General features: G+C 45.4%; 1 protein-coding gene across 1 annotated transcript in view; it reads right to left on the reverse strand.

Annotated features, from left to right (window-relative positions):
- Positions 1–23,677, reverse strand: part of SYN3 (synapsin III) — a 419,700-nt gene extending 396,023 nt beyond the window's left edge. Inside the window, exons 1-2 of the mRNA XM_047865448.1 lie at positions 23,223–23,677; positions 4,357–4,414 (exon numbers count right to left, since the gene is read on the reverse strand). Coding sequence (XP_047721404.1) covers positions 4,357–4,414; positions 23,223–23,533 — 369 coding nt within the window. The 5' untranslated portion in view covers positions 23,534–23,677. The remainder of the gene's footprint in view (positions 1–4,356; positions 4,415–23,222) is intronic.
- Between the last annotated feature and the right edge of the window lie 2,371 nt (positions 23,678–26,048).

The raw sequence follows: 26,048 nt of genomic DNA on the forward strand, positions 1-26,048 counted from the left end.
CTGAGATTCATCTCCAGGCAGCTGAGATCCACTCTGAAGCCAGTCTTAACCTCCACTCTATACTTCTTCCACAAATATTAAGAATTTGTTCAAATCTTAGGTCTTTCCTTTCCTCATGTGATTTTAGTAAGCTAAGTCTTTCTAGTCTTGCTCTTCTTCCGCTGAGTCTTTCCATAGGGAAAACTCCATGTTTTCAATATGAAATTTGATTGTATCTAATTTAATATAGCATATTCTCTCTCTCATTCAGCTTCAAGCCATCAGCAAATGTAATTTGATAAGTCTCTATTAAGGAACAGAACAAAGCCAAGGGCACAGCCCTTAAGCAAGCCATTACATGTATTTCTCTCAAGGTGTATCTCTACCAAGTAGTCATTTCCTAGTCCGGGTACTGTTCAACCTGTTCCCAACTCACCAATCTGAATTAACATTCAACCTTCATTTCTGTATCTTGTTGATAATTATTTCTTGAAATGTCACATGGTCTTTACAGTTAATCTCTACAGCAAAGGTCCATTCGAAGAAAGGTTGTCCCATAAAGAACTGTGGATGGAAGGCTGACGTGGGTATGCAAAATATATACACGATGCTGTTGAGTGTTTAAACTATTTTAAGAGAAAAATCCCACCTTTGCTTCCATAAGACATTTGAGTTGAGGAAATATATGAAGAGCAGAAGATGAACAGGACTTGAATCAAGAGCCTTTTCTGGGATCCACACACATCCACCTAACCCCATCCCAACTCCTACATCACACAAAGGCAGGACTCAAAGGGAGCCACTGGCATTCGTATGTAAATGTGTGGCTTTGTCCAGCTTCCTTCACTAGAGTCAAGGGCAGATTCTTTACCTTCTCTTGCCTTTCTTTCCATCTGCTAGAGCAGACATTGGCATTCCTTATGCCTTGGTACCTCTATTATCATGGAGGAAAGTCTCACCATTGTAATTGCAGCCTTTTTTTATTAGAAAGGAATGAAACCCACGGCTCTGTCCCACCAAGTCCTAGTCTGCTAATTTCTCAGAACTGAGTCTGTTTGATATTAATCCATTCATCAACCTCATTGCTTAGTCCCACAGAGGGGTAACTTGTACCTGTGGAGAAAAAGACCCTTTGCCTCAAATATAAATAGAGGAGAATTTGACATGTCGGCACCCTGGCTGGAACGTCTCAGACCTTCTGAGGACACTGCTGTGAGGCCCCACAGAGTCAATAGGGCATTCTGGGTAATAGAATGCAACATGATGCAGTCCCCCCTTTGGCCTCCCCAGAGTTTCTTGATTCGTGGCTCTGCAAGAGCTGAGGCAAGCAGTTTTTGAACTGGGGGGAAGAGGGTGGAGAGAAGGGGCGGAGGCTTCCTCTAGGCCAACCACAACTAACTCATTCGCTCTGTCCAGCAAAACCCAGACAGTGCAATTATCTGGTTAATTTGGCCCTTCATTGGGAGACAGACTTCCAAAATGTGAGGCCAGCTCAGACTAAACAGTGCCTTCCATCCTAAGACTTTTCCCAAGTGTGAGAGGATACATGTGAGATTCCTGGGGGGTTGCTTATGTGTCCCACCTATTCATCCAGATGGAAAAGGCAAACAATTCGGACTCTAAGATGGGTTTAGGAAGGCATGTCTTTCAGGGAAAAATGCCCAAATAACCTGCTATTTGGTCGCCTGGCTAATTTCCCTTCCGGCTTCTATGGAGGGGGATGGCTGGAAATCAGGATGACTCTAAATTAGCCAACATTTTCCAGAATGATTGTAGCCTTCATTGATTGGCTGAGTGTCCCCAGAGCCCCTGAGTGAGTTATTCTTAGGGCAATTCTCAATGATGCTCCTGATGACTCCTACTCATAGATTTTGTGCCCATAAGTGGGTCTAGGGGCATCACTGAGATAAGTGAGTAAAATTAAAACATGCCTCTGGGGTTTTTACAAATGGGAGGAGACAGGGCTAGCTGAATTGGCAACTGAGCGTTTACCAGATGGTTTATGGAAAACCCAGATTTTTGAGAGAAGATTAAGAAACAGTGATTTATCTCCCTTGGAAACTGACAAGCAGCCTGGAATCTGTGGAATCTATCAGTTATTCATTCTGCAAATATTTCTTCAGTTCTAGAATGTGCCAGGCCCTGTGCTACTTAACAAAGAGAGTTCCAAATAGTCATTGTCCCTACACTCATGCAAATAATCCCACACCTAAATATATGGATAAGGGCTAGGAAGGCCAAGTTGGATGTTATGATAGGGAATAACCAGGTTAGCCGATCTAGATCCAGGTGTGAGGGTTCAGAGAAGGAGTCTTTGAGGAAGAGATTTAAAAGTGAACACTTTAAAGAATCTATTTGCTTGTTTAGAAAGATCACCCTGGCTTTAGTACTAAAAATAAATGGGAAGTGGGTGAAAAGATAGAATTAGAAGGCTATTGATTAGGTAGACTGGATGAGAGTTGATGATGGTTCAGCAAAGGATCTAGATAGTAAGGATGGAAAGAAGTAGATGGACTGGAGACAGGGTTGTGGAGTCAACAGGTTCTGGTCCCTGAATAGGTGTAGTGGCAGGGGGAGGGGAGGTACCTAGGAGAATATACAGGCTTCTGGCTAATGTGGAAGGTTAGAAGGTGCCACTCTTTATTGAGAGACGGAACTTGGGAGGATAAGTAGGTTGGGACTAGGGGAAGATGATGTGTCCTATTTTGAAGTCAACCAAACTAGACTCCTACCATCCCATAACCTGTACTTCCAGCCTCCTTAAAATTGCTCACACTGCTTCCTTCTCATGTACTCTTCATGTTGCCATCTCCACTTGTGGAAATCCTACCCATCCTTTAAGATGCCCTCCAAATACCACCCTCTCCTCAGAGCCAGCCTGACTCCCTCAATTAGTTGTGGCCTCTGCTGCCCATAGCGCCAAATTTGGACCTCTCTTTCTTGGATTTCACTTGTAATGAGGTTCTGTGAAGACTTATCTTGCCTCCCTTCCTAGACCACAAAATTTTGGGGACAGAGCCTCTGTTTCTATATCCTCATTCCCCATGTTAGCTAGCTAGCGTAGTAGACAGACGCTTGACAAATATTTGTTAAGTGAACAAAAATAACCTGCTCTTTGCCATGGAAGGAAAACCAGTAGACATTGGACTGACTTGAAAGCCACAGGATCAAATTGAAATTCAAGTTTAAGGTGTTTTAATACTAAGCCAACTCAAACTGGATGCTCAGAAAGGCTTTCTGTTCCTCCAACACACCAAACTCAAAGAATGCTGAAAATGTCACACCCCTCTATTTTCTTATTGCACTTTTCTGAGTTCATCTTATAGTAGAGACCTTGTCTATCTTATTAACAATTTGTCTTTGATGATGATGATGCTATGACGATGATAAATGAATAACATTTACTAAGTACCCAGTATGTGCCAGGCGCTGTTCCAAGTACTTTTCATGGACTAACTCATTTGATCCTCATAGTCACCCTATGAAATTCATGCTATTACACCAATGAGTTACACCAATGAAATTGGTGCTGTACAACAATCAGTTGTACAGATAAACAGAGTTGCAAAGAGCTTAAGTACTGCTCAGCCAAGGGGTGGCACCAGGATTCAAACCTCGACTCTGGCTCCAGAGCCCATGCTCTGATGTGCTCTCCTAAGGCTGAGCACCATGCGTGGCATTTAGTAGGCCCCCAACAAGTGTTCACTGAATGAACGGAAGGAGCCCTAGATCTGGAGATCACAAGTTCTAGTCCTAATTCTGCCACTGACTTCCTATATAGCCTTCAACAAGTCTGTATTTCTTTCCCCATAAAATGAGGTGCCTGGATGCTGATATTAACAGTAACAACAAGAGTCAGTATTCATAATTCTAGCCTCTTTTGAGGTTTTAAATCATCTAATCCCAACAACAATGATACAAGAAAATTGAGGCACAGAGCGAGTAAGTCACCTGCCCATTACCTATTAAATGAGAGAGCTGGGATTCAAACCCACTGTGTTCCCTAGTCCAACTGGTTCCAAGGAGATGCCTTGGGGGCCATGGGGAGAATAGGGAAGGTGGAGCAGGATGGAGCAGACAGACTTTTGGGTTACCCATGCCCATCTAGTCAGAGAACATCTACTTGTCTCTAGTTTGTAGAATGGGCTCCTACTTGAGATTTCCTCTGAAGAAAGGTTATGATGCTAAAACAAACAAACAAACAAACAAAACATTAAACTAAAGAAATGTAATAAAATTCCCAGGTATAAGCCTGGATTTTCTAGTAATCTTGGCTCATGGTAGCCACATAAGATGAGGATCAAGGCTGCTCCTGGGAATGGCTCCTGCTGTGGAAAACATCAGGGCGACAGCACGAAAGACCCAGCTCCAACCTACCTGCTCCACTCGGATTTCAATCTCTCCATTCACCTTCTTTCCATGAAAGTATTTGGCCCTGTTAAAGAGAGGAAGAAAACTACTGAGTAGGGATGCAGACTGCTTTATTATTTTCTCCCTTCTCTCAAAATCCTTACCCCCAGGGGCACATGTCAGACACATTTGTAACTTCATGCTCTTTCCTCCCACCTTGACTACTTTTCTAATTATTTTTCTAATTATTTTCTAATTATTTGTATTTTCTAATTATTTGTATATACTATGATTTTCTAATTATTTGTATATACTATGTGCAAGAGGAGAAAGAATACTGGATGGGAAGATTGGAGACTCAGGTTCTGTTTCTACTTGGCAACCCTGTTTCAATTTTATAATCTGTAGAAGGAAGATAGTATCTGTGTGAATTATTTCTAAGGGCTATTTTAAAGATCAAATGAGATAAAGAATCCTACAAAAGTAAATAATGCAGAATTATTTTATTATTGTATTGAGTTATACTCTACATACTCCATAAATTATCTATCCATCCACCCATTCCTCCATTTGTCCATCTGTCCAATGAAGCAGCCCTCATCTGTCCTTTTATCCATCCATCCATCCATCCATCTATCCATCCATCCATCCATCCATCCATCATGTCTCCTCTATATCCCTACTTCTATCTTCTCATTATCAGTAAATAGTATCCCATCTACCCATTGCTCAAGGCAGAAACATAGACATCATTCTTGTTACCCCTTTCTCTCTCCCTATCTCCATTGATTCTACATTCTAGTTATTTCCCAAATCTATCCAAATGCCCATTTTTCTCAGTAAGCACCATAATCTTGGCCCCCTTCCTCTCTCTTCTCATATAGACTTTCTTTTCATACTCTTCTTTCATAGTACTTATTACAATTATAGTTAGTTATAATTGGTAACTGTGTTTAATGCCTGTGTCTCACTAAACTATAACACAACTACTTAGAGTAAGGCACAAATACTCCCAATACCTACCAGAGTGCTTAACACAGAGTAGGAGCTCAATTAATATTTGCTGGATGAATAAATGAGTGGAGATAGATGGGGGAAAAAAACCTACTTGTTGAGTATTTACTCTGTGCCAGAAACTGTGCTGTAGGCTTGAGCCTATATAGCCTTTCTCATTTAATGCTTACAACCACCACCATGAAGAAGGCATTATTATTTCCATCCTATAAAAAAGAAAACTGAAACCCAGAGAAACGAAATATTTTGCCTGAGGGACTAGAGTCCTGGACTTCTAATTCCACATCTATGTTTTTGCTCAACCCTGAAAAAAAGCAGCAATGTTGGGGTACTCTGGGTTTAGATGTCCTCCCACACACAAGGCAAAAGTAATAAAAGTTTCCATTTGCTCTTTTGGATTTTTGGTATGGAGAAACTAATAGTTCTTAGTCACTTGCTGTAAACCGAGCACTGTGTTAAGCATTTCCATAAACCATTCTGGGGCAGAGACAGCTTTTTGTTCCAATACCCATTCTCCTCTTCCCCACAATAAGAGAGTTTACAGATTGGGACACACACACACACACACACAAGAATGAATATCCCAACTCTCCATTCAGCTAGGGGTGGCCATGTGACTGAGTTCTAATCAATAATTTGTAAGTAGTACATCCAAGAATCTTCTTAGTTTCCTCTATTCTTTTTCCTGGAACATCCATGTTACCATCTATTTTTTCAGCCTTCCATTTGTGAAAAAAAGAATCCTTCCTACAGATTCTCTGACCAAGCTTCAGTCTGTTTGCTTCCAAAGAGTCTCTATCTACACTTAGGCAATGCCAGTGGAGTTCACCTCTTTCCAAGACTGCCCAAATCGCTGACTGATAGCTCTAATATTAAGATAATTTTTTCTTACTAGATTGACAGGCTTAGACATGCAAAACTTTAGTGGTATAGGAGCTGTTGTTGTGACTTGAAAGGATGGTTTTGTTATCTCTCCCAGACATGGTGTTTGACAAAATGTGCAGTGAGGCTCATACAAAGGGAACCTTTCCACATAGTTTGTGAATTTTATCACGAATCCTTAAAGGTAGTGTCTGCAAACTTCAGACACTGGGATAAGTCCACCTCTCATATCTGTGGGGGCCTGGGGCAAGAGAACAAATGGACACCTGTGCATCATATGTCTAATATTTACAATTGATAAACAAAGCTAGCAAACATTTAAATAAAACATGCCTCTCTTCCTTCCTTGACAAAGACAACTTCATCATGATCTGGAGGGGTCAGAACTTCAACTTCTTGGAATTCTTAGAGTTCTACCCAGAGCCAGGCAGCATGGGGACTGCCTTCTCTTGGTTCCTACAGTCTTCCCTGATTCTCCTCCCACCCTCCTCTCAATCCTGAATCACCTGGGCTTCTTGTGCAGGCTCATGGATAGCTCAGCCCACAGGCCACACTCCATCTCCTCACTCATTCCCCCATCCACCATTCTTCCTTGGCCATGCCTTCCAAGGATGGACCAGGGAACTGGCCTACACAGGGCATGGAATTGGGCCAGGGTCCCTTTGGGCAAAGAATTCTAGGGTTCTTTGTATCCACTGCATGGTATAAGGGTGCAATTTGTGGGGTCCTGGCACAGGGCCCTCCTTTGCTGTCAGAAGGGGTACAGCTAGTCAAGGCTGTGTGGCTCAAGGCAAAGTTCCCCCTAACTTAGGTTTAAAAGATGTACTAGGTGGGCCTGGGACCTCATAATAGTAACTAATGAGAACAATCACTGGTACACTGGAAAAAGCATGGTTTGGGCAAAGTCTGAGCCATACAACTCACTCACCACATGTTCTAAGCCAAGGTACTTAACCCCTCTAGGACATGGTCTTCTCATTTGTCAAGCGGTAATAACATCTACAGCCAAGCCTGTAGTGATCAATTCACCTCATCCTCTATGCAACAAGGCAATAGAGTGTAGTAGACTCAGGGCAACCACATGGATGGACTCTCAGCTTTATCACTCACTCACTGTGAAACCTTGGGTAACTCTACTCAACCTCCATGTGCCTGAGTTTCCACATTTGGGAAGTAGGGTTAGTAACAGTAACTATCACACAGCGTTGTTGTAAAGATTAACTGAGACAAGATGTATAAAGCACTGAGAACAGTTCCTGCACATAATAAGCTCCAATGTATACAGCCCAGGGCCTAAAATAGAATCAACAACAACAAAGAAATATTGAGTGTTTTCTCTGTACCCTCATGGAGGTTACGAAACAGAAATGTGATTCACCTCCTTTTGATCTGTTCCATCAGTGCAATGAGCGATGGGTGATGATAATAATAATAAATAGACACTGTTGGTATATAAGGCCTGCTAGTACCTTCATATCCCTCCTCCTATTAGACCCTACTAGGTAGGGCAGGGATCAGTCCCCACACATTCCAGATGGAGAAGTCCCTGTTCAAAGATACATAAAAACTCTAAGTGGCACCAGTGAGTTAGATCTTGTGCTTCAAGATTTTCGGGATTCAGCAGGACCCTGCTGACATTGGCCATTTCTCCTCCAGTTTTCTATCCATCTCACGGACACACTCAACTTCCTGCAACTCCCTAGCCATGTCCCACACTTTACACCACTGAGCCTTTGCACCCGCTGTTCTCTCTGCTTAGGATGGCTTCTTGCTCTTCTCTGCCTGGCTGCCTCCAAGATCCTCGCTCACCTCCTTTATCAAGTTTTCCTTGAAAGTGCCCCCCTAATGAGGCTGGGTTAGGTGTTCCTCCTTGGGGTTCCCACAGCATCCTGTACTTTACAGGATGTATCAGTCCATGTTGTAATGGCACAGTATTTGTCTGTACCCTGCCCCAATACACCTAGTCTATGAGCTCCTGGAAACCTGAAACTGTGTGTCAGTGCTCAATGAATTCGGTGTCTGGCACAGAGTGCCAGGGCACAAGGCACATGTGTAACGAATGTTTGCTAACTGGGTAAATGAACAGTCTTCCAAGGATAAGCCATAACGTATCCTGTCCTCAAGACACTTTACTGTCATCTACTGGCACACTGTTGTAATACACTTACAAATCTGCACTGATTACAGTGTGGGGTAGTTGTACAGTGTCCAACCTGAATGACTGGAAGCCCTCAACTCGATTCTAACCAGAACCCAGAGCACTTTATACCATACGAATACCACCCAAGCAGCTCTAGCCTTCACAAGGCCTCACCTTCCCAGGAAAAACACTTGTTTTGCCCATCTCTGGAATGTTTACTGCAGAGCCTGGCAGACGGACTTGGGCTGAAGCTGAGGGTCAGGCAGTCCATCCCCCTGCCTGGCTGGGAGTCAGAAGTCTGTCTCCTGACAGGCCACACAGACTGCTGCCTCCTTGCCGGGGGCTCATTCAGGCTTGAGCTGCCTCTGAACAGTTCTGTCTGGCAGAGGGAAGGGTAGGGATGGTCTGGAATTCTAGATGCCTTGGGGGCTGGGATTGCTGCCTTTGTAACTGCGTGGCTGTTTGACCTCAGGCAAAACGGACGGCCTCACTGTGCCCGAAGGCTGTCTCCCTAATGCAGACTTCTTCCTAATGCCCCAATATGTTTATTCTTATAATGAGCTCCTGAATATCCCAGCCAATCACTCAAGGCCTTGGCCTTGGGAAGAGGGTGGGGGAAACTCTTGATTCCAGGAAGCTTCCTTCTCTGTGGGTGGTCTCATATTTTACTGCCACATCAGAGGCACCAAGAAGGAGAATATTATAAAACCAGCGCTGCCTGGGGTGGGAAATCCTAAGTTTGGGGAGGCGGGATGTGGTGTGTGAATGAGATTTATGAGGAGCGGGTACTCAGTTCTTTCATGGCGACAGCAGGGGCAGAAGGAAGAGGAGAATTAGCACAAACAGGATCCACCTGTGTCCAAGCGACACCCTCCTAATAAATGTGTCTGGGATGTAGAGTCAATGTGGCTGGGCCTTGGCTATGTCCTTCCCAGGGAGGAGGGGTCAGGAATGTTCTGTCTCAGGCACAGCCCTCTTCCCACAGGTCCCCCCTGTAGGAGGAGGGAGGGAGGGCAGGGATGCAGGGATCTGGCCCAGGAGAGTCTCATGTTTCTGATGCAACATATTGGTTGCTTATTTGTGGCCTGGACTTAAGCAGGGGGAGATGGGCTATGGATCATGCAGGAAATCATTGAAGGTAGACAGGCTCAGGGCTTTCCCAGTCAGCAAGATGAGAATCACATGGCACGCTGGTTGGATGGAGGTGTGGCAAAAGCAGGACCTTTGAATACAGAGGTCCAATTCAGAGATCCATTCTAGCTCCATTACTTACTTGAAAAAAATAACTAACCTGCCTGGCCCCTTCCCACTGCCAGCGGGGACCCTCCAATGGTGGGGCAGCCTCTCCATACCACCTTGCAATTAGGGAACTCCAGTGAGTTAGGGAGGGGAGGGATCCTCTGAGGATGACAAGGCCCCTTGCACCCATACAGGGATCTCTACAGGTAAGAAACTAGAGCCCCAAGTCACTGGATATGACAAATGGCCCCTCATTGGCTTCTGACAGCAATAGAAAAGGAGATTTTCATGAGTAGGTCTGGTCACTATTCACTCCCTTATTTAACCACCATTTCCTGGGCCTCATATAGACCAGGCACCCTATTAGGCATAAGAGGAAAGGTTGCTCCACAAGTGCCTGCTCTTGTGGAGCTCACATGCTCCCAGAAAAGTCAGAAGACTAACCAGGTGAAAAAGAAATGGTAAGAATAAAATGCACAATGGATGATAAGATGTGAAGAGCAGGGGAGATCTGACTCAGGTTGGTCAGGGAAGCCTTCTTCAAAAGATGCTTAACACATATTTATTGATCAACTACTATGGGCCAGAGCCTATAGGCTCCAAGGAAGTAAGTATGAAGAAAACATAGTTCTTGGCCTCAGGGAGCTTACTACCTAACAGGAGGGAGAGACTCATAAATGGACAATGACCACACAGGGCACTAGCCCAAAGATCCAGGTCATCCCACAGAAGGGACACCCAACCTAGTCTAAGGGTCAGGAGCCACTTCCTTGGTAAAGTGGCCCAGGTCATCCATTAACCAATCCAATATTTGGAGCCTATTCATTGCCAAGGCCAAAGGCTACAAAGATGACTGTGAGAGGCTCTGGATGTGTGTGTATGTGTGAAAGGCACAGACAAGGGCAAATGAGTTGGACAGATACTCAGGGAGGGGACAAACCTTCCTGGGGCATGTCCTAAATGTGCAGGAAAAATGAGTAGCAGGCATGGTACAGAAGACCTATATTTGAGTTGGCAGCTGGGGTACCTGCTACACGATTTTGGACAAGCCGTTACCTTCTCATCTGTAGAACAGGGATAGGAAGATCTACCCACAGGTTAGCATAAGGATGCAGATTTGAAGGACTCTGGGAACCTGCCAAAAACGTGCTAGCAAGTGTGCTACTCCCTGGTGGGCTGCAAGGGTGGAACTTCACCTCTCCAGGTAAAGAGGTAGATGGGCACTGCTAGCACTGGAGACAGATCCAGGTCCTATCTAGCTCTATTTATTTCCTTGTACTGCCTCAGACAGACATCGACCTTCCCAAGCCCCAGTTTCATTTGTAAGTGCCCATGAATAATATCCTGACACATGGAAGATGTTTAATGTCCCTCTCTTTCTCTCCTGACCTTCACCAGGATGGGAAGAGGGCTGAAGTCAGTTGGGTGTGTCCCTGGGGAAGTGACATGTCATTTTCTCTCTCCAAGAGGAGGAGGAAGGTGGCAGTATCTTCCTTGCTCTAAATGAAACTCCTGCTTCATGTCTAGCCTAATGGAAACCTGCCTGGACTTCTCCCTGGGATCTCCTCTTCCTCCCCAGTATAGGCCTTTAGGGTACACAAAGTCATCAGCCACCCACTTATCATGACTGCAGAAATCGGGCTAGAATGTCATCTCAGTCCTTACCCCTCTCCTTGCCAAAGACCCTGCACTGTGTCACCTTCATTCCTACAGATATTTGAAAGTCCACAATCTTTATTACACAAAGAGAATTAGTTAACATTTAGAAGCCTAAGCCATTCCCCACTCCCATCCCCTGCAAACATTTAATGAGCATCTGCTAAGAGCCCAAGCTGGGGAAATGCCCATGGAAAGGTAATACACTGAAAGATAATTCATACGAAGGTACAAGTGACTAATATCTGATCATTCCAGAAAAGGGTATAAGAAAAGATGGTATAAGGAGGATGAGAAGGGGACCATGAGAATATTGAGTGTTTGATTTAGAAAGGGGGAGCTGGGGGTTAGGGGGCAGCGGTGCCTGGGTGGTTCAGTTGGTTAAGAGTCCAACTCTTGATTTCAGCTCAGGACATGATCCCATGATCCTGGAGCCCCACATGGGATGGAGCCCCAGGTTGTGGGATGGAGAGATTCTCTCTCTCCCTCTGCCTCTCTCCCCCATATGCACACTCTCTTCCTCTCTAAAACAAATAGAAAAATTTAAGTCCAAAAATAAGACTGTGGACTTCATGAAGTTTACCAGTTGGCAACTTCTGATAAAGAAGATAGGAGTCAGGATGAATATGTATTCTAGCTCTTCTGGGTCTGTTTCCCAGCTAGACTATATGTACCATAATGGCAGGAGGGCTGTTTTGTTTAGTGCAATACTATGGTCTAGCGCAGTGCTGGGCACATAGGGGACCTTGGATAGATGGGTGGATGGATAGAAGCATGCATGCTCATACAAGGTATGAGGCCTTTCAAGGTGTGAAGGGCAGGGCACAGAAGGAAAAGGCTGAGAGAAGTTATTTTTCATCCATTCTTCCCTCCTTCACTCCCATCCATCCATTTATTTACCCTTCCTTCCTTCCTTCCTTCCTTCCTTCCTTCCTTCCTTCCTTCCTTCCCATCCATCCACCCATCCACCCATCCATCCATCCATCCATCCATCCATCCATCCATCCAATCACTTACTCATGCATGCATGCTTCTATCCATCCACCCATCTACCCAAGGTCCCCTATGTGCTCAGCACTGCGCTAGACCCGAAGTATTGCACTAAACACAACAGCCCTCCTGCCATTGTAGTATATACAGTCTATCTGGGAAACAGACCCAGAAGAGGAACTAGAATACATATTTATCCTGACTCCTGTCTTCTTTATCAGAAGTTGCCAACTGGTAAACTTCATGAGGTCCACAGTCTTATTTTTGGACTTAAATTGACTACTTACAATAGAAAATTCATATAAAAAATTCATATTTCTGGCTGTCCTTGGAAAATCAATGACTTAGCAACACCAGGCCCTTATTCCTGCATGGTGACAACTAGGTGAGTGAACTGAAGCTGCTGCCTTCAGAGGGGACATCAGTTCTTACACCCAACACAATCTCCATAGTTCTGTCATTTTGTTGAAGCTGAAACCAAGTGGCAGACACCATTTGTCATAAATCATGTGCTGTTGTTTTCCTTACAGCAGGGAAATATTTCTCTATGCCTGTGCCTTTTCCTACCACCTGCCCCTTCACTCACAGACCATCTTGTCTCCTGTGAGCAGCTGCACAGGCAACCCCTAATTTAACTAATTCCATTCTGAAGATGGCAATCAGCTCAGTGCAAATTTTCAGGAAACCCACACCCTTACCCTTCCTGAAGATCCAGGGTGAGTGGTCAGTAAAATGGACACAAAGCACCATCTTCTCTCTTGCCATCACAGATAGCCTCCCTCCTGCCAAGGAAACATGTCCTAGGCAGGCTTCCACAGGCCCCAGGAGAAGAGACGTTCTGTAATGAGGCTGGCATCTGCCCAGTGACCTGCCTCCCCCAGGGCAAGGCTGTAACCAGGTGGGGTGAAGTCTATAGACTCAAGCACTGGAACAGCTATTGCTAAGAAAGTCATGGCATCTCAGGGACTCCATGAAAGGTCATTCAGAGGACCTGGGTGAGAAAACCACGTTTTGGAGGAAGAGGAGAAACTCACAAGGTAAACAGTTGAATTCTTCAGAGAAAAGCAAGGCAAAGTCAGAGAAGTGACTGAGACATAAAGTCATAGAGTAAAAAACAAAAAGCTTTAAGCTCAAGACTCCTGCGAGGGCTTATAAGCCAACCTCTTTATAGTTGGAGCCTCTTCTGCCTCCTTCCTTCCAAGTGGCCAGCCCAGTTGTGCTCGAACACCTGCAAGTGATGGGGAGATCATTCCCTCACTAGGAAGCCCATTTGATCTTTGGATGACTTTCCATTCTATATATTAAGCTGAAATACCTCTCCTGCTTAGTTGGCCCCACTGTTCCCAGGTCTTGTCTTGTAATGAAAGAAGTCTTGTAACTCAATGGTTTCTAAGTTTGGCTCATCATCATTAAAAACAAAAACAAAAAAACAAACAAAAACAATTTCCCAAGCTCTACTTTGGATATTCTGAGTCAGTAGTTCTAAGGGCACTCTGCAGTGTGGCCTGTCCTGCACCTATCTGAATTTCCAGTAATAGCACCTCCATTTGCATCTGCACTGATGGAACCAAGCAGCTCTCTTGCACGTGGTCTTGGTGGAACTGTCCCAGGACATACTGTGGAACCAGCCAGGTTTGTGTTTCCCCAAGGTTTGGATTTGTTGGCAAAGAGGCACATGGCTGGGAGGAAACACGAGCTGGCTTCTCTAGAGAAGGCTGCCTACACAAGTCCCAGCCTCCTAGATCCCAGGGGAGCCCTGGGCCCCAGCCTCTCCGAGACTTGAGTCTTCATACTCTCTTTTGATTCTGTGAGCCTCCACATCCAAAACATCCCCATTTTGCCTAAGTCTGCCAAAGTCTACTCCTTTTTCTTGCAAACAAAGAACTCTATCTAACACAGAAGGTGTAGGGTGGTTCCTGGGAATCTGAATGTTGTTCTGATAGAAACGGTCTTTGGGGGAACATGATCTTAATCCATCATCATTTGACTTATGAGAAAAATGAGGCCCAAAGAGAAAAGTGGCTCCACTATGATCCCATAGCATCAACAGAGAAGGAAGGAATCTGGAAGAAACAGCACCTATCAGATTTCTCCCCACATTCCCTTCTGCTCAAAGACATTTCCCCCAGATTTTCTAGCCAGTTTCAGAGGGTGAAGACTCTACCAGGGCGAGAGACAGCTCTTCACTGTTTTCCCCCTCCCTCTCTCTCTCCCTGAAAGAGCTGGGTAGGAAGCAGCAGGGGCACCAGGCCTCAGGATTGGACAGCAGGAAGACCTCACGGAAAGAGGTCAGCACTTGAAAAATTCCTCAAGTCAAAGGGCTTGGGGCTTGGGTGCCACACAAGGCCCTCACTGTGTGCGTACATTGTCTCCCTGATAAAAGGGGCCGGGCCTGGGAAAACGGAGCCTGTCTCCAGGAGACTAGGCAGGCTGCTGGGGAATGCCCAAGGCCCCTCCCCTCCCCCAGGCACCAGGGCCAGGGAAGCAAGGGGGAGGGGCAGGAGTGCAGGGCAGGTGCCCAGAATGGGAGGGGTGAGTCCAGACATCCAGAGCCACTCTAGGTGCTATTGGGTGGCCTGTGTGAATTGGTGAATGAAGTGAGGAGGAAGGCGACATTAGGCCTTTCCTTTCTTCCTCTCCCTTCCATCCCTGTGTTTCCCCAAAGGAAACAGCCAAGGCTTGCCTTGTTCAAGGAGAGGTTTGGGGGTAGAGGAAGTGGTGGGGCCAGATGTGAAGATTTTGTTTCCCAGAGCCAAGTCTCTCCAGCAAAAAGGTGTGTGTCTCAGTTGTGAGACCCCCGAGCAACTCTAGGAGGAGGGGACCAGTTCAGGCCTCCATCTTGTCATCTTCACAGTAGAGTTCTGCCAGCTTACCAGCATCCAGACACCCCTCCTCCAGGCCTTCTGGAAGACAGCCCTCAAGCATATCCAGCTGAACTGAGAAGCATGCCAAGTGGCTTCCTTCCCCTGGCTTCCAGCACTATTATATTCATCAGCAATTAGTAATTGCAATTAATTGTTAATACAGTTACCATTTCAGTGCCTGTTATGACAAGCTAAGCCCTGTCCCAGCCCCACCCGTGCCATCATCTCTAATCTTGGCAAGGACCCTTCACAAAAGATATACCATGATTCTGCCTCACAGGCTGGAATGTGAGGTTCAGAGGTCAGACCTCCCAAGGTCATGTAAGTGAGAGGGAGAAGAGACCTGGGCAGTCTGCCTTGAGACTGTCTACTAGTTTTATTTCCTCTCTGCTGGTGACTGACAACTCTCAGTCCTTGTCACAGGCAGGGAAAGCTGAGAATGGGGTCAACTGAGGGGCCTATTTTGGTTCTCTGACCAGGAAGCAAGAGTGCAAAGACCAGCCTCTCACTTGGGCCCATGTTAGCAGGCTCAGATGGTGGCAACTGTCTCTCGTTGCCATCCTCCATAAGTAGGGTATCTAGATAAAGACGGGTCACCCAGTTCAATTTGAATTTGGGATAAACAACCAACAATTTGATAGTATAAATCTATACCAAATATTGCAGGAGATAAATTGATTGCTTATCCAAGTATTAACTGAGTGGAATCCAGCAACCCTGCCCCAAAGCCACTGCTGGTGAGGGCAGCTCGGCGTTCAAATACCCCCTGTAGGTGACAAAGTAGGAAGCAGAATGTCCTGGTCACCATGGGGCCAATTAGGCCCACTGCAAGGCTTTGAGGGGCCTGCCAACATGCCCTGAAGTCCTCATGCCTTCAGTCAAAGCAGCCGGAAGCAGTTCAGCTCCTCAAGTGGAGGCTGGAGCCTCAGAGTTACCAGCTGAACAATGAGGGGTGGGGGGTGGGGAGGGAGGTTGGGCAAAGCATGGGTGTCAGGTACTCTTCCTGAATTCCAACAATTGACTATTTTCTGAGAAAGACTCTCCCCTAGGGCATCCTCCATCCTGAACTCTCCCTTAATAACAAGATCAGCCTTTGGCAAGAGCATCTATTTGTTTGTTAATTAAATCATTCATGTTTCCTATCTTACCTTGTGCCAGGTGCTGTGCTGGCCTCTGAGGATACGGTGTTCAAGCAAAGGAGACCTAAACTCCACCCTCCTGGAGCCTATGCTCTAGCACAGGACCACAGCACAGGCAAAGAAACCATACACATGGAAAAACGCCTGTAAGGGAGAGGAACAGCGTGTTCTCACTGGAGACTTGGAACATTCCTGTGAGCTCACTGGTATGGTGACAGTGGTGGCATTATGGTCCCAGTTTACAGATGAGGACACTGAGGCTCAGAAAGGTAAGGTGGCTTGGCCAAGAGCTGGTAAGCGGCAGAGCTGGGACTTCAACCCCAACCTGCCACCAGCCAGCCCTGAGTTCTCTGCATTTTACTTTCCTTCCCATTTTAACTCTCTTAGGAAACATGTCTGACATGTGTTAGGAAATCACATATTTAATATCAAAACACAGGGGGAAAGAGCAGAAAACATCCTGTTGGAGCCTGAAACTGAGGAAAATAGCCCAAAGGCAATTTCTGTGAAGGATCCAATTCCCAAACCTGAGACCAGGAGTGTCTGGATGGCTACAGGAACCCCCTTTCCTCCTGGCATCTTCTCGTTCCAGCTGCCCACAGGGCTCCAGCAGGGTGGGGCCGCCTGGCTTGAGGTGGGGCACTTTCCTCTGAGGGTGAGGTCACCGGGATCCTGTGCTTGGCTGCAGTGCTGTTACATGGAGTCCTGCCACCCTGTCTCCTCCCACTGCTCTCAGACACAGGGTGTGTGCGGGTATGTGTGCATGTGTGACCCTCTCTTGAGCAGGCTCTGCCGGCCAATGCCCTCACACACAGCACAGGAGGGCTTGTACTCAGGTGGGAAAAATGATGAGAGAACAGGGTGTCCAGAATGGTCTGAGCTGGATTCCCAGATGCCACTGACATCTGTTTCGATTTTGGGCTCAGGGCCTCTGTTTTCCTTACGTATAAAATGAGAGCAGTGAAAGTACTCCATCCAGTTGTTAGGAGGACTGACTTAGAGCATCTATGGAAACCTTTTTGGTGGTACAAAGTACACAAGTGTTTGCCACATGACAATGATGAAGACATGACCCCAACCCCAAAGAGCTCATGGTTTATTCATCTGTGTGTTCATTCGTTTTTTGACCAAGACTTTTCAGCATCTATCTCTTGCCAAACACTGAAGTCCTGTGCAGGGGTCAGCAGGAGCTGTGGCTTTGTCAGAAATGCCTTTTAACAAGTACCAACCTAGCCACCCACCTGTTTTTGGTTCCCTGAGCAGGGGCCTGTGTTCTGTGTTCTGCTTCCTCACCTGTACAATTGCCCTCAAGGCCAATCAAGAAGTGCCTACGACCAGAGCTATGTTGGCAAGTGATTAGACCAGAGCTGTGTTGGCAAATGATTAATAACCAGCTCTCTGGGGAGAACTGAAAGCCCTATTTTGTAGCATTTGCCAATTTCCATGGTGTAAATGCTCTCATGTGGCCACTGTGACTTTCTGTTGGATTGAGTATGAAAGGGGAAAAAGAGGATTTCAGAATGTCACTCAAGTCCCTCCTTAAGTGTCACTGTCACCATCCTCATCCGTCATTACCAATAACTCATCACTTCCAAAGTCACTCATTCAATCAACAGACATTTCCTAACAAACTACCTGCCCCGTTGTAGGTGTTGGGATACAAAGACACCACCTGGGAGTGGGACAGATGGGGTGGTCGTAGGAGGGACACAAATTATTATACAACATTTCTTGGTGAATCTAGAAATGCACAAGGTGCTTGGATGGGTACCACTGACCATTATTGAGTAGGACAGCGTAGCCTGATACACTCCAGGCTGGAAGGATAGTAGCAGAGGGGTGTTTCAAATCAAGTACCTTTTCATTTCTTCCCCAACAAATAAAAGAAGAAAGAAACGCAGGGAAGGGTGGAGAATAGAAGGGAAGGTAACAATAGATCATTGTTGAAATGGAATAGCAGACATTCTGGGAACAAGGCCATGGGTGAGGTAAGAGGGGAGGAGAGCCAGAGTTCCACAGGCCATTGGAGGGAGGGATTGGGGGCAAAGGCTTAGCCGCTTCTTTCCCCCTCACCCCAACACCCTGCTCCTCAACCCCATCCAGCCTCTGGAGATTTTGTAGGTAAAACCATGAGCAGGGAGGTACACTCAATCCAAGCATGATTATGAGCAATCTTTTTTTGGTCACACTCAATGTTTTGATTTTGAAATCAAACCTGGAATTCTGGTATATTCTGTGGGCAATAATAAAACTTTGTGCCAACTTTTTTTTAGACAATCTCAAATAGCAGCCTTACAGTTATCCTCACATACTGGAAAATAAAGAGCCAAGATTTTACACATAGGTGAGTAAAAACAGACACCCCTCGACTGCATGTATTATACTGCTGAGTCCTAAGGTAAGGTGACTTTCAGGCCCCGTTATGCTCATTAAAAGTTATCCTCATTGGACTGGAGTGGGGGCAATGGTATGCTAATTGAACATTTACTGTGTGTTAAGCACCAAGGATATAAGGAAGAACAAGACACAGGCCTTGTTCTGGCACAAGAGACAGCCACCTGCTAGCCAATGATCATACAGTGTGAAATTACTATAGCACCATGAAATACACTTTACGTTATATAAAGGAGGTGGTTGTTAGCAACGTTGGCAGGGTCAAGGGTGTCAGGGAAGACTTCACAAAAGAGGTGACACCTGAGCAGGCTTTTAAGGATGAATGGAAATTGGACAAGTGAATGAGATAGGGAAGGGCATTCCAGGTAGCAGGAAGCAGAATGTGCTAAGGCAAATGTGTTTGAGAACCATAGGTTGTTTTTTTGTAAAGCAGGAAGTGGAGCTGGAGACAGAACTAGAGGGAGGCAGGCAAGCTGATGAATGAATCTGAACTTGAGGACAATGATGCAGCAACAGAGGGTTATAATAGGGGATGAACGGTGGGAGCAAACCGATCAGGTCTGTGTTTCACAAAATGACCCTTTGATGGTAACATGGAAGGTAACCAGGGGGTCAAGACTAGAGGTCTGGGACCAGTGAGGCTGCTGGAAAATTCTAGGCAAGAGAAAGAGTGGGCAGGCAATAAGGCTGAAGAATACTGAGCCTGAGATTCATTTATTTTATTTCTCCTTTCCCTTGGTTCTTATGGTTCTTCAAGAACCATATGGTTCTTCAAGAACCCCTTTCATATGGTCTCCCCTCATCCCAGAGGATAGCACCAACTTGAGTTCAGACCTGTTACTGAACTGGGCTTTATGGAGGCTGGCCCAAAGTTCCCCAAACACCACTGCTGTAGCTGGGCTCACCTCCATGGCCAATCCCAAAAGGTAGTAGGATCTTACAAAGTTCAGCCATAAGTTGTTTTTCCCAGCAAAGGTGGCTTTGGGGCCCTCTATTTCTCCTCAGAGGATGAGAAGTCCTTCTCCCTGGGTCACTCAGCAGGTAACAGATAGTCCTTGGGGGACCCAGGCTGGTTCAGAGAGTCTGCAAGCTGGCCTCTGCCAGGAGGGGGAGCGTGGGGGCTTCCTGCAAACTCCCTCAGCACAAGGAAACTTGATTCTGCAGGAAGGCCCAAGACCCAGAATGGGAAGACAGAGGATGTGGGACTGAGAACAGAGAAAAGGGAGCAGCATTGTTCCTGGTGGGTTCACTCTCAGTCCAGACAGTGGCTATCTCCCCCTTCATTATCATCTCAAAGGGGGGTAAAAAAGGGGCCCTGTGAGCTGGCTTCTCCCCTTTAACAACTTCTTCCTCTCAGGAGACAGTTTGCACAATGGAGGAGGGGCCGGGTGGGGGCTGACCCAGGCAGCCCACACTCTGCCAAAGCTGCCCGGGACAGTGGGGCTGGCCCGCCACCTGCTGGCCACTCCTGGTGGCGGGGAACAAACATCTTTCGGAACTCTGCAGGGGCAGACTGGGATTTCCCAGGCAGCCAGCATCAATCTGGAGAAAGCTGGGAATGTATTAAGATTCAGAGAGGTTAGGAAGCTGAAGAAGAATCTAGGATGGAGTTCTGCAGAAGCTGATGTGTCCGCAGGCAGGAAGTCCCCATCACAAACATCCAGTGGATGCAGAACCAGTTTCCAGGAAAGTTAATGTGCCTCAGTTTCTCCATTCTCCCCTTTTTTACTCACTGAAGGGCAAGAGAAATACTGCTGTTTGGAGACCTAATTAAAGTGTGGGTATAAGAGGCATGATTGACACAGACTGGGAGACACTCCTCTGGCCAAAATCATGCCCCCCATCAGCATACACAGCCTAAAATTCACACATTCACACATGGTCTTCAGATTAGAGAGATGGAAACCAAGTCAAATTTAAATGTTACTTGGATGGGTGAAATAGGTGATGGGGATTAAGGAATGCACTTGTCATGATGCACAGGATGATGTACAGAATTGGTGAATCACTATGTTGTACACCTGAAACTAACATAACACGGTATGTTAACTAACTGGAATTAAAATAAAGACTTAAAATAATAAACGTTACTTGGGTGAGGCCATTGCATTTTGGCCTCGTTCGCTGTGCCCGCACACCATACTACTACATACCGCATGGGCACCACAGAGATTAATTAATAAGACCCAACCTTATTACTCAGGAGCTAACAAGCACAAGTGACCAATAGAAAACTGCACAACAGGATAAATCCTAATCCACTCTGCCCATTATTGGGGATGAAGAGATTAAATAAACATGATTATGAGGGGCTGCCATCAAGATGATTAATGTCGCATAGGTCACAAAAGTCTGCAATAGCAACACACACGTAAGTAGCATCTACTGTCTACCAGACACATCCTAAGCACTTTTATATTAACTCAGATTTTAACCCAATTGCATGCATTAACTCTACTAGGTAGGTACTATTTTATTCCCATTTAGGTACAGTAACTTGCAAAGGTCGTTTGGCTACTGTGGGGTACACATGGGATGTGAACCTAGACAACTTAGATCTGAAGTCTGTGTTCCTCACCATTGTACGGTACTGTCATTTATCAGCTCACCCTCCAAACAGAAAGTAACTTTCTTGATAAATAGGTTTTTAAATAACCCCTGACCATTGCCATATCATGGCAAACCCTGGCTGAGGCCGAGGAAACATGGTCAGCACGGTGCGGTCAAAACCAAGGTCAAGTATGGGGCTGAAAAGAAACAAGAAGACTGTAAAGGCCATGCAGGCATTTTGATTAGTGGGTAGACAAGCAGCAGGGTTGCACAGGCAGCAGTGCCTGGAAGCAAAATCTCTGCAGAAATCAACCACTAAATTCAGAACCTAAAGATGCTGCTTTACATAAGCGCATAAACAGATAAACAAGGCTTCATGAGGAGAGGCTTCAAGCAAGCAGCAACACTGAAGATAATGCAGACTGGATCAAAACAGAGGCCATGCCCATGATCTCACCTTGCTTAAGATGAACTAACTTTTTAGCAGGAAAGTAAAGACTGCTGTCTACACCTGCTGAACATGCTTCCATGTTGACTGTACTGAATATCATACACTATAAATATCTCCCATTCCAAAGTACAGGGTCAGTCATTCCCAACCTGAGTTAACTTCTCAAGTGAATATGAGTGTGCACATGCATGTTAGAATAACAGAGCCTGTGACATGCTCGGTGAACTGAATGCATTAACTTATTCACCTAAGACCTATCTACCAGGTGCCTATGATGTGCCTACTACGTGGTAGCCTTTGAAGACACACGCGTGCAACCTTGCTCTCCAGCCCCATGACCATTTATGAGTCCACTGTCAGAACCGCCCTGGATGGAGTGCTTCCAGGTCTCCACACTTGGCATTATTTTCTAGACTGCAAATTCCATGTCCCCAACTAGGACTGATAATATTTAGCATCCTCTCCACCAAATATTTGATGTAGAGACCTATCCTCCAACTTCAGATCCATGTGAGCAAGGTGTGCTCACCACTTACCTGAGCACCTAAGGCTGTGACTTGCACTCCACTGGTGCTCAGTAACTATTTGTAGAACAGTTTCAATGACCTTGACATGTCCAATCTCTGACTCTGGAGAGCTTACCATGGATCAGCATGCCTAACAAGAGACTGGAAGGCATATCATTTCTGCCCATGTTTGATGTTAAGAGAACAGGTTCTGGACAAACTCAGGCACTCTGGTCTCAAGGGTGTTAGATAAGGACTGTGGGTCTCTGTTCATTTCTTTTACCCTCATAACAACCTTACTGAATGGATGGAGGATGGCTGAGGCTGAAAGAGGCTAAGCAACTTGCCTGAGTTATTTCGGGTTTTTAAAGTTTTCCATTCTTAGGAAGGTAATATGGGATGTATACCATATATTATATAACACTTCTAGTGAGCTCTGAGCAGTACCCCATTGCAAATGTATTAACATGTAAATCAAGGGGGCGCCTGGGTGGCTCAGTTGGTTAAGCATCCGACTTTGGCTCAGGTCATGATCTTCCAGTTCCTGGGGTCAATCCCCGCATCGGGCTCTGTGCTGACTGCTCAAAGACTTGAGACTGCTTCAGATCCTATGTCTCCCTCTCTCCTTGCCCCTCTCCTGCTCACACTGTCTCTGTCTCTCAAAAACAAATAAACATTTAAAAAAAATTTTTTTTTAAAAAGATGTAAATCAAGATTGCCATAAATCATTTATGGTCACACACAGTGAATGGTATAACGAAGACTGTTAGAGTCTCACTTTCCCTCAGATCAGGCTTTGCTGCCACATGGATTATAAAATATTTTCCAGTTTTCAGAGCTTTTTGGATTTTTGGATTTGCTGGCAAGGGATTGGGATTGTAAACGTAAAGCACGAAACAGGTGCCATGGTGCCTGGCATGCAGTAGCCACATAGTAAATGTAGTTTCCTGCCCTCTGGCCAGTCTCTGATACTCTGATCAAACCTCTCAGCTTTCCCCTCTCTTCCCTCCCCCAGGAGTGAGATAAGCCCCCATCACCTCTCTTGCCCCTAGGCAGATTCTGGCTTACCAATCTGTGTGGGCATCATCAATCACCAATAGGATCCTGGGCCTTTGAACAACGGGAGCAGAGGGACCCTGAGGCTCCATCAGCCCTGAGGGGGCTGCTGAGGTCTGCTTCATGGCACTGGAGAAGGAGCTGAAGAGGCTGGATCCTGGAGAGGAGAAGGAGGCTGCCAGGGGCTGGGGGTGCCTCCTCTCCATGGCTGGGGATGCAGGGGAGCTGGTAGAGCTGTCTGGGCGCTGCAGGTCTGTCATGTAGCCATTAGGCAGGTTGGCCACGAAGCTGCTGTCAGAGAGGCGCCGCCGGAGGAAATTCATGGCTACAGATGGAAGAGGTGGCTTGTTCCCACACAGACTTGTCTAGGTGAGGCCCAGAACACAGGCGGCCAGGGATAGGAGATGGTAGGGTCTTAAGCCGGAAGAGCCAGGGGAATCCTGCCCAAGTAGGCTTCAGCTGTCTTTGCTAACCTGTGGAAACAGGCCAACACACACATTAGTGGAAATGACCTCTGCCCTGTAAGAGCAAACAGATATGGCGCCTTCCTGCCCCACTGCTGGGGGCAGTATAAAGTGGGACATCTTGGGGCGCCTGGGTGGCGCAGTCGGTTAAACGTCCGACTTCAGCCAGGTCACGATCTTGCGGTCCGTGAGTTCGAGCCCCGCGTCGGGCCCTGGGCTGATGGCTCAGAGCCTGGAGCCTGTTTCCAATTCTGTGTCTCCCTCTCTCTCTGCCCCTCCCCCGTTCATGCTCTGTCTCTCTCTGTCCCAAAAATAAATAAATGTTGAAAAAAAAATAAATAAATAAATAAAAAAATAAATAAAGTGGGACATCTTTTTGGAAAAGAATTTGGCAACATGTAATCAGAGCATAACCTTTTAACCTACAATTTCCATTTTCTGGAATTCTCCCCCAAGAAAGGAATCTCAGTTACAGAAAAAGCCTCCTGCACAAATATATTTTTCATAGTATTTACACTAGCAAAATATTGGAAGGAACTTTAATCTTCAGTCACAAAATAATGAATAAATAAGCTACAGCACACTCAGTGAAAATTTTTGTGGCTATTAAAAGAGGGAACATAAAAAGAGCTTTTAGTACCACAGAAAAAATTTCATGTTGTACTTTGAAAGATCATGCTACAAGTTTATAGGTACAGAATGACTACAACCACATAAAAGATGAAATGACATAACTTTGAATAGAAAATACATTGGAATGTTAACCACAATTATATTGGGGTAATGTAATTATATGGCTTTTTTATTCTTTTCCACTTACCTATCTTTTCAAGACTTTCTATAATATATATTGCTGTGGACTGAACTGCGTCCTCCAGTTGTCATATGTTGAAGCCCTAACCCCCAATGTGCTGTTAATTGAAGATGGTGAACTTAAGGAGGTAAAGTTGGATGAGGGGGCGCCTGGGTGGTCCAGTAGGTTGAGCGTCTGATGTTGGTTCAGGTCATGGTCTCACAGTTCTTGGCTTTGAGCCCTGTGTTAGGCTCTGTGCTGACACCCCAGAGCCTGGAGCCTGCTTCTGATTCTGTGTCTCACTCTCTCTGCCCTTCCCTGGTCACACTCTGTCTCCCTCTCTCTCTGCCCCTCCCCTGCTTGCACTTTGTCTCTCTTAAAAATAAATAAACATTAAAAAAATTAACATTAATTAAGATGAGGTCATGGGGGTGGGGCCCTCATGATGAGATTAGTGGCTTTATAAGATGACACACTAGAGAGCTTGCTCTCGCTCCGCCAGGCAAGGACACAGAGAGAAGGAAGCTGTCTGCAGGCCAGGAAGACACCCTCACCAGAAACCAGCCATGGTAGCACCATGATCTCAGACTTTCAGCCTCCAGAACTGTGAGAAAATAAATTTGTTGTTTAAGTCACACAGTCTGTGGTATTTTATTATGGTAACCCAAGCAGACTAATACACATATGTACAACTTTTCTGAACAGAAGAAAATAAGTTTAAAAACAACAGATTATTCATTGGAGATTGAAATATCCCACTGAGAAAAATGATCATTCAAATGATGCAGTTAGACCCCTCATATTTTTTTGAGATTTTATATTTTTATGGAAGTAAAATGTACTGCAACTGAGATGCACAGTCCTCAAGTGTACAATTCTTTGAGTTATGATAAATGAATACACCGGTACAAGATTTATTATACTTATGTCATCTCAGAAAGTTGTCTTGTGCCCCTTTCCAGTTAATCCACACGTCCCCATAGGCAAATGCACTGCTGATGTCTGTCACCATATATTAATCTTGAACTTCATATAAATGTAATCATATGTATGATTCTTTTGTGAACAGCTTCCTGCCCTCAACACAGTGGTTTTGAGACTTATCTAGACTGTATGTATCAAGAGTCATTCTGTTTTTCATTCCACTGGATGAATAAATGACAAATTTTTATACCCTCTCCTTTTGATAGACATTTGAAATGTTTCCAATTTGGGGGTATTATGAAAAGAATTGTTGTAAGGATTTTTTATTTAAGTGTCTTTGTGGAAAAAGAAAGAGTGAGAGGGAAAGAGAGTGAGAGGGAGATTTTTCTTCGGGAAAATATCTACAAGTGAATTTGTTGGATCATAGCGTAGAAACATGTTTCCCTTCGCAAGAAACTGTCATAAAGTTTCCCACAGTGGTTATGCTGTTTTCACATTTTATTTGAAAGTTCCAATTGCTTTACACCCTTATCAACATTTCATTGTCAGTCTTTAATCTTAGCCATTCTGATCGTTCTTGAGCAAATGGCTAAAAAAGAATTCTTGAGACGTCTTTGTTGCAAAAGGTGATTTTACTAAAGCAAGGGGACAGGACCC

This window comes from Prionailurus viverrinus, chromosome B4, assembly GCF_022837055.1.
Source record: "Prionailurus viverrinus isolate Anna chromosome B4, UM_Priviv_1.0, whole genome shotgun sequence".
Taxonomy (NCBI): domain Eukaryota; kingdom Metazoa; phylum Chordata; class Mammalia; order Carnivora; family Felidae; genus Prionailurus; species Prionailurus viverrinus.